The following is a 9,544-nucleotide window of genomic DNA, read 5'->3' as shown; positions in this document are numbered from 1 at the left end:
TATCCTGTCTTGATTTTTAATGACTAAATGTAACAAAACCAAACAACAATGAATGACAATTGTACATTTACATTCAGTAACTTCTGATGTGTTAGTCTGTAAGTTGTGAACTGACCTCAGTACTTTTTTCCTCCTTATCCCTCCTCCCCATCTCACATGGAAGATTTATATACAGTGCAGCTCTGAACTACTGCTCAACTCAGTAGAAATATTTTAGTTACCTTCAGTAGGAAAGTCATTAAGTCAAACATGGAAATAAAAAACTTCTCTGACCTCTGTTTTAATGTCCCGTACCTCAGTGCTTGCTTTTATTTATCAGAATACCTTAACTAATTACAAGATTTGTATTTTTTTCTACCACCAGGAATGTTCTGGAAGTTCACACGTGTTTCTTTTTGAAATGGCTACTTATTTCAAAAGCTGTTACTTGATACACGTGTATGATTTACATGATCCAAGATGTGCAACTTAAATTTCTAATGTAGTCATTTAATTTAATAGTGCAAATACAAAACTAAGTGGACCAAAAAAAGAAGTTTTCTTACAGGACAACCTTCTTCAACCCTTAGTATTTCAGAAAGACAGCTTTGTGGATCCTGTTCAGAAAGAAAAACCACCATTATTTGTTTTGTGTTCATAGATGGATCCCATGAAGGAGAACAGATGTTTATAATTCATTGTGTTGAAGACCTTGAGAGATTCTGCTGGATAAGTCTTGCAAGTGCTTCTTTACCTAGCAGGAAAACAAAACAAATAAAACAAATTTTAATAAGACAATGAATAATGATGAAAAAGTAAATAAATTAATATAATATATTCAGAGTTTGCTATCAGTACTTGTGACAAAAGTACTCAGCTTTTAGGAAGGGCTGAGACTAGGGAGTTTTCAGGCATTTTAGAATTAGTTTATAAAAACAATTGTGTATCCTGTAATAAACATGGAGCACAGGTGTGCCTTAACCTCCCACTCTTAAAGTCATTCACATTGCATGAAAAATCAGCACTGGATAATTGGCATTCCCTCTGCTACTGAGTTAAATTTTCAACATGCATGTATGTTGGATTTATACATACCTTATATCCAAGCTCTTTTGTTTTTTCTTCCAGCATGGCATATTTCTCTCTATTTCTGTTCAGATGTTCCTTATCTCCAGTTCCCTCTACATGTTTCAGTTTCTCGTGTGAAATCTCTAGTTGTTTCTGGTAGTGATGGTGTTTCTCAATTTTTGCTTCAAAGTGTTTCAGCTCCTCCTAAGACAATAAATACAAACAGCTTCACAGTATTTTCTTTCCAAGGCTTCCTCTTTCCTCTCTTTTATTGCAAAACATCCCTAAATACTGTTTTATTGAATTTGGCACTGTAAGTTTTTCAGTTCTTTGCTTCTTAAGAATGTCTGTACAATACATTATCACCACCACCCGGACACCCAGTTTTGAAGGAAGATGTTGAAAACAACTTGCTGCAGAGACCTCAGTTTGAGACTGCTGATGTCTCTGAGGTGCTAGGAGATGACAGCAGTGAATATCAAATAAAAGTTTATGTATTCTTACTGTTGGAATAGAGTTTTTCTTTTTGCTGGGGCAGATATGAAGGCAAAATTTACCTCTTACGCTACTGTAAAATTCTGACAAAAACATCTTACTGAGGTTAGTAGAAGCCTTGCTGGAGACTTCAGCAGGCTTTCCTCTGACACTTGTAAAAGCAGGGCCACTGCATGTAGTGTAATTAAAACACAGTTGCTTCTTTTGTAATGCAAGAGAATTGGGCATTGGGCTACATGTGAGTAAGTAAGATGACACTTCCGTTTTGCTGATTATAATGGAACCATACACATGACTAGTTTCGTATATTTCAAATATCCTGATCAAAGATTGTTATTTGGCGTCTGATAGAAGAGCAAGATAGAAGTGACTGCATTAAGAGTAACACAGAACATTTAAGTGGGAAAATAGCTTTCCATACGAGATTCTACATACCCGAAAAGATTCAAGTTCTTTCTCAGTGAAATTGGCTGATTTCGCCATGTCCCACAAATCGATCACCCTTGGTTCTTCAAATTCTAAAGAAACACATATCACTGAATGAAAATCCAGACATAATGCCTTTATGCCCACCTCCTGTGCATGATGAGTGTCCCTTTGCACACACATACAAAAGGATACACTAAACACTGCATTACTAATATGTCTATATGGAGGAAAAGGGAGAAAAAATCCAAGTACTTAACTTAGAACTATAGCATTGTAGGAAGTATTTTTTAAAAAGCAAAAAAACCCCAAACCCTAGAAACTGAATAATGGTGTTGTTTGCCCTGCATATTGTCTCATATATCTGTCTTCCTGTTACAGAAGGCGTAATATCCCTTCCCATGTGGGCATGGAATACAGAACTACACTCTTTACAGGTTGTTGCTCTCCTTACATTAGGCTTTTAGTGTCAGCTTGTAAATAGAACAACCTGGCTCTATCTTTTCAGCTCTTAGTAGCAACACCATGTACTGTGACACTAAATAATCATTACTTTCCCATTGATTTTTTAAAAAATGAAATTGATACCAAATAAACATAAAAAAATACTGTATCATACCACTGGTGGCATCATATCCCTGGTGACTGACTTTTCGCAAACGCTCAAATCCCTGATTGATGCTTCTTAGCTTGTCTTTGAGCTCTCTGTGTTTGTTGTGCAAGATTTCCTCTTTCACCAGGTTCTCTTCAGATGGGTTGATGACATTTTTGTGGATATCTGTTGAAATATAAAAGTGTTATTGATTCTGGGTCAAATCCTGATAGGCCTAAAGCCCCAGAAATCCCTCAAATCTGGAGAAAATAAATATTATCAGTTCTCAGCATCTGAGTTGAGTATAATAAAGCACTGACACTAGACTCTGAGAAGCAATAACTCCATTTGCGGGTTAATACTATGATCAATGCTCCTCAGTGCTCCAGAGGGTGCTATTACAGAAATGCCTTTTACCTCTTATGACTACCAGTCACAGTTTTAGTAAGGGAATATTCTTATTTTCTTAGGCTAGCAATATCCCAAGAAAATGTGATAGATATGGCTGATACATCCCATGCCCTTCACCCAGGCATTTCTTGAGCCAGTCGGGACATCCAGTGTTGAAACGACTTCCAGCAGCTTCAGCTCTACAATGAGAATGTCACGCTGCCTGTGAGCTTTAGAAAACTTTGGCTCTAACAAAATTTTTGCTAGGATTAGTACAGCAAACTGGATTCAGCTCCTCAGTGCTTTAGCATGAAGCTCAGTGCCAAAGATACATATCCTCTTGGGCTCCCACTACTGAGATAAAACATGCATATTCTGTAGATTTAGGATCACATTTTGCAGCAGTGCTTACTGCTTAATTTCTAGTAAACTACAACAGCCACCATTGGTAATCTGATGATGTCTTCCCTGCTTGTAACATAAGCAAGAATCAGAAAACTGAAATGGCAACGCTTTCATTAGCTTGCAAGACTTTTGGCAGCAAATGCAGAACTAAACCTGGCAAGTATCTGGGAATGTCAGCATCTGCAAAGCAGTTCTGGCAGAAATGTCAGACTTAAGGAGTTTCAAAGAAACTTGGAAACAATGGAGGCAGTGGACAGAGAAACAGTTGTACTGATCCCAAAGCATCAGACAAATGTTCAGACACCTTCTGTTCTGCTCACGGTCTCTAGCAGAATATTGTATTCACGAATCTTTTCTTTGTGGTGCTTAAACTCTCGCCAAAGCTTATCCAATTCCTCATCAGAGAACTTCCCAGAGGTCTTGGCCTGAAAGAAACGTGAACTCATTATATTTCCCAGGCCAAATGCTCTGACATGCACTCACCTATCAAAACATCCCACCTCCCACGACATTTAGAAAATTATTAAGCCCATCTTTTCTTTAAGATCTTTTGTTTTGAACCCCTTTGTATTAGTATGACGGCAGGATTTAGACATGATGGGACATAGTGGCTTTAATCATATCCCAAAGAAGTTTGCTTCAGACCTTCAAAGCCAGACTTGCTATGGCCTACCCAGTGAAAAGCCTCTGTCATTTCTATTCTGTGGAAAACAATTTGATCAATAAGTAAGGGCCGTGGAGACACATATGCAACCAACTGTTTGAATGAGGACTGCAGTATGATATTAAGCACAGTCTTTACTCAAGAAATCTTATTCTACTGGCCAGTGAAGATTTTATCACTACCATACTCTGCAGTGATTTGTTTCTCTCAGGACTACTTTTTAGCAACGAGGGAAGCACTGGTCAGACAGCTGGCGCACAACACACAATTCTAGTGACATACTTCCTGCAATGTATGACCAAAAAGTGAACATTTTTGATACTTATGCAATCCCAACTCTTTGTTTTGCTTAGGGAATATTTCTAAGTGATGCACTTTACTGTTCCCCAGAGCGCATGACATCATGTTCCTTGCCAGAGCTGCATGTAGTTACAGTAACATTTTAAAACCCAGCAAATCTTTTTCTCTGCTTTGCTACCACCACATTACCCAAGTCTAAGAATTCTTTGCTTTATCTACTTGTTTCTAAAAACTGCATTATCTCATTTTTGTAAATTACTTTGCCAGTCTTAACTGCCCAAATAGACCATACACTTTCTATTTTTTATGCATGAATGCAAATCCTGGAAGGTTTCATTTGAATACCACGTTGGTTAAGTTCTTATTTAACACCCCCCAAACACCTTTCTAAAAATTCCACTAATAAGTTATATTTTAAATGTATAATTTTTAAAAAAGCCCAGAAAGGACAAGAAGAAAAACAGGAAAAAAAAAAAAAACACAACAACAAAACAAACAAACAAAACAAAAACAAAGAGAAATCATGAATTTAGTGAAATTTGAGGAAGAATTGTGTTCATCTTTAACGGAGCCAGGGCCACAGAAGGACAGATGCAGATCTCTGCTTTCTGGGGTCAGTGACAGGGCCCAAGGGAACAGCACGGAGGTGAGACAGGAGAGGGTCAGGCTGGGTGTTAGGGAAAGGTTCTGCACTGAGAGGGTGGCTGGGCACTGAGACAGGCTCCCCAGGGCAGTGGTCAGAACACCGAGCTGCTGGAGTTCAAGAAGTGTTTGGACAATGCTCTCAGACATGGTTGAATTTTTAGGTAGCCCTGTGTGGAGCCAGGAGTTGGACACGAGGATCCTAGTGGGTGCCTTCCAACTCAGGATGATTCTATGATCTTATCCTCCATGACTGCTGTGGGTGTTTTCTTTGGCAAAGAGCACCTGCCACATCTAGTGACCTGGATGCAGGTGGGATGCCCTTAATGCACAAAGATCTGAGCTACAGAGCACAGCAGCTTGGCCAGTACTTAAAAAACAAAGCAGCAAAGCTATTCAGTTCCAAATATGAGAGCACTCAGAAGAGAAGAAAACACAGATTTCCAACATGGCAATTCCTGGAAATTTTACACACCTTGCTCCATAATTTTTCCAGTCTTGGATCATCCAGTGTATCGCTTTCTGTACCATCTTTAATGTAGTTGGTATCGACTAGTTGAGAGTCCTTCTTTCCATTCATTCCATACTTTGTCATAATGACTGCACGGGGAATAGAAGATACATTAAAACCAGCTATGGATGTATGGAAGATGATAGGCTGCATCCTTAACTTCCAGAGCTGGATTTTGCAGCTTAGAGTGGAGAGGCTAACAGTTTAAGACACAAAGGCCCCAGGTATAATGACTTCTGAAAACACCAGGAGCAAAGGAAGCTGTTATCCACTTGCAGTTTCCTACTCACCTCCAAAGAACTGCTGCACGCTCAGCATCTTGAAAGACAACCTAGTATTTAATGGTTCAAACACTTACACAGGTGTCTAACCATATATATATTTGATGCAAAGCTTAAACCTCTTCTGCAAAGATGTACCTTACCATTCAAATTGCGTCTAAGCTTGGCTTCTTTTTCTCCGTCTTCATCTAGCCCTTCAGCCTTCAGTTTTTTCCAGCTTAGCTCATCCTTTTCTTGTATTTTTAGATCACTGTGCAGCTCTGCCAGTTTCACAGCAGAGAGATGAAGCTAAGGAGAACAGAGAATGGTTTGTTTTCAGTTATATGGTGTCATCTCTTGCTGCAAAGTTACCTTAGAAACCAGTACAGCACACGTAGCCAGTATAGCACAGCATTTGTTTCTTTTTACCCCTACATGGGTCTGAAGGTATGAGCAACAGCATTCATACATCTCTTGTCTGTGAACATGGCTATGCCCTCTGCATATTAATGTTAACAGACTGTGATAATGTAGCCTTCTCTCTCAGCTCTTTAGCTATGTTGACAACAGTGAAATTGTGCAGGGGTTAAAAAGTTCTATCTTTCTTGCAAGTTCCTTCAAGTAATATTTAAATGGGATTTTCCCCCTCTTTTAATGGGACTGTCTTCTGAAAACAACCCTATTGTAAAAATGCCCAGTACCAATGACAAGGAATATGAAAGAAAAAATAATTAACCTGTTGTTCCCCTTTCTTAGCTTCGTTTAGATTTAAATTTAAGTCAGAGAATTAAATCCATTCCATTCCAATAGTTCACAAAATGCAGTTATGACCAAACTTCTCAAATAATGTGCCATTGCCCCCACACAACCTTTCTCGTGGACCACTTTCTAACCTCACAGTTTTCTAACCTCACAGTTCAATTGAGTCGGTAAATTTTGTCAGTACGGTTTTGCAGACTAGCAGGACATTGATGATGGCCTTACAGGTCACAGAACCACTTTATCTCAAGTTTTACTAGAAACAAAGCACACAGTTTACCCAGATCACTTCTCAACATGGCTTATGCACATTATGCACATAGAAAACCTGGAGATATTCCCTTCCAACATAACAGAAGAAAAAGGGAAGATACTGAAGAAAAAAAAAAAAAAAAGAAGATTTAAATGCATGATAGGTCAGCTTGAAATTTTGTGAAATACACAGAGAAAACAGGAACAAAGACTATGACTAACATGCAGTTGGCTAAGCGGTATTGCTTTAAGATGAGCCAAAATGTTCAAATTTGGCACTTCAGTTATTCACTTTAAAACAGAGAAATGACACAAATCATATTAAAGCTAAAGAACTTCTTGCATGTGTGTTTATAACAAGAAGGTGGGGTGAAGAAAAGCCTGGAGAAGAGCGGCAATCAAAAACGTGCTAGCAGCATGACTTCCAATGGCGTTCTGCCTGAGCTCTCCCAGTTGATCTACCTCAGGTCCCCGAGCAGCCAGCTCCTGGGAGGTTGGATCCAGCTCTGAACCAGCCAGGCTTATCTGTCCTAGGATATATGTATTTGCAGGATTTTTTTTACCATTAAAATCAATTTAAAGAATACAAAAATTCTCATTTCCTGTGAGAATCCAGGATTTTTAATAAACACAGATTCAGAACTCGGTATTATTTTTCAACACCAGAAATGGATGTTTAAACTGATGCTACTGAAAAGACAGCCATTCATCTGGCTGTTAGCAGGTTATTTGAAAATAACTCGGAAAAATGTCATAAGTGTGTTACTGCACTACATTCCTTTAGACAGGAATTTACGAACCTATGCGCGTTATTGTTTCTGGTTTCAGTTTAGTCTGTTCTAGTACATTCAGAGACACAAGACTACTTAATTATTGCAATTTTTTACACCAAGTTTCTCTCTGTATCTTGCACTTAGCTTACTGGAATAACTTACCAAGTTTAGAGTGGTTAGAATCATAGATAAATAAAAAATTTATAGAACATACTAAAACTTCTGAACCCTCTGCTACTAAAGCCTCTCTATACTCTTATTTACTACTACTTTTGGAGAACTGTTTGATAAAAGCTAAGCACTTAACAGAAACCAGTTTAGTTATTACTTTTATGTGCTAAAAACAAACAAGCAAACAAACAACCCTAAACTTTAGTCAGCTACTCATTTGTTTTTCTGGAGCAGGCTGACCTGGACAGCCAGAGTGTCAGTGCTGTGGTGGTCACAAGTAACACTGCTTTGCTCAGCGGAATTGTGTTCTGATGTTCTGGGAGTAAAAAGTTTGCTATTAATTGTAAAGGAAAGGAAATGACTAATCATCTCACTAGTTCTGTACTCTAGCCGCTGCCTTCCAGCAGGACAGGATGAACACAACGTGGCCATTAAAAGAGTTAATGCATTCAGGGTACAGGTATAGGGGTCAGTCTGAGATCCTCCCTGGTACCTGAGGGACTTCACTGTCTTCCACTTGCTGGCAATACACTGGATATAATGACGGGCAGGCATACTCCTATAACACAGGTACACGCGACAGAAAAGAGAAACGAGACACCTGCGAGAAAACCGCAGGGTCCCCAGGGGACGGGGCGCTGCGGCTGCTGCTCCGAGGTGCCCACCAGGGGCAGCCAGGCCTAAAACCCGGGGACACACCACGGCACCCCAAGGCCTGACCCACGTCGAGGGTCTAGCGAAGCACGGCCGGGATTTTATCCGGGAGTCCCCGGGTTTTCTCCTCCGGCCGCACCGCCCCGCCCCGCTCCAGCCGCCGCGGCCGGCCCCGACCCCCGCCATCCCCCCCTCGTACCGCCGCGGACCCCACTCACCCTCTGCGCCTTCTCCCAAACCTGGTTCAGCCTCACCACACGGAACTCCCCGGTCTCCCGCCGCTTGGCCCCGGCAGCGGCCAGCCCCTCGTTGGCCTCCCGGGAGTATTTGCTGGCCCGGGAGCTAGTCGCGAGGAGGAAAGTGGCGACCAAAACTACCAGCGCCCGCGGAGCCGCCATGTCGCGCAGCGCGGGGAACTACAAGTCCCGAAATGCCGGGCAGCCTCCGCCGCTAGGGGAGGGGGCGTTTGCATCGGAAAAGGGGCTGGAAATTCTTTTTATTTATTTATTTATGTATTTCCCATGTAGTAGTTTCAGAGAGCACTTTCTTTCGCCCAGTTCCTAACAGGGGCCACGTGTGTCCTTCCTTTAGCGAGGTGTCGTTATCAGCTGTGTGAGGCAAAGGGGACATTGGCAGGTCTATGCACTGCACATTTGCTTGAACAAAACTTTCTGCTATTAGCACAGTATTCAAGAGTGTGCAGAAAAAAAGAATAGGCTGCTCAGGAAGGGTGGAAAGCAAGAACAGCTATAGCTCCTGAATATCTCAGTGAGGGGGAAAGGCTTGGTCCTCCTTTTGAGGTGATAGCAGGGGACAGCCCTTTGGCTTTGTTGGTGTGGGGAGAAGGAGGATGGTACGAAAAATAATGGTGGCTACATTGGGTTTTTAGCAAAGGGGATGAACTATGAGAACAGCCCCCTGGTCACTGGTGCTTGCTGAGGGCAGCTCTGGGGCAGGAGTGCCCCTTGCTGCATGGCACTCACTTTCCATCACAGCGCTTCCTATGCACAGCAAGCACACATTAGGTATAGAAGGCCATTGAACATTTCTGGAGGGGATTAAGTCTGGTAAAGTATGTAATGCTGGGAAGATGTCCAATAATTAATCCAGGATGGGTATAAATCCTACCCTGGTTATTGAGAAATCCACTGAAATTGAACATTGCTATGATGGAAGCCCAGGGGATGTGCACTGGCACTGAGA

General features: G+C 41.1%; 1 protein-coding gene across 1 annotated transcript; it reads right to left on the bottom strand.

Moving 5' to 3' along the window:
- On the bottom strand, positions 1–8,781 carry LRPAP1 (LDL receptor related protein associated protein 1). The gene is made up of 8 exons (XM_084285455.1): positions 8,560–8,781; positions 5,897–6,041; positions 5,437–5,561; positions 3,660–3,780; positions 2,588–2,746; positions 1,978–2,060; positions 1,075–1,251; positions 1–733 (listed from the first exon to the last, which is right to left on the bottom strand). Exons 1-8 carry the CDS (start codon positions 8,737–8,739, stop codon positions 668–670), a joined length of 1,056 nt encoding a protein of 351 aa, XP_084141581.1. The 5' UTR covers positions 8,740–8,781; the 3' UTR covers positions 1–667.
- Positions 8,782–9,544: the final 763 nt, after the last annotated feature.

This window comes from Netta rufina, assembly GCF_964035555.1.
Source record: "Netta rufina genome assembly, chromosome: 4".
NCBI lineage: Eukaryota > Metazoa > Chordata > Aves > Anseriformes > Anatidae > Netta > Netta rufina.
The sequence above is the reverse complement of the archived record's forward strand: the minus strand, read 5'-3'. Positions and strand labels throughout refer to the sequence as shown.

Excerpts from the sequence above, each read along its gene's own strand:
- LRPAP1 (XM_084285455.1), bottom strand. The coding sequence starts at position 8,739 with ATGGCGGCTCCGCGGGCGCTGGTAGTTTTGGTCGCCACTTTCCTCCTC. Across the intron at positions 5,562-5,896 it reads GCTTAGACGCAATTTGAATG|TCATTATGACAAAGTATGGA; the intron begins GTAAGGTACATC and ends TTCCCCGTGCAG. Across the intron at positions 2,747-3,659 it reads GACCGTGAGCAGAACAGAAG|ATATCCACAAAAATGTCATC; the intron begins GTGTCTGAACAT and ends ATATTTCAACAG.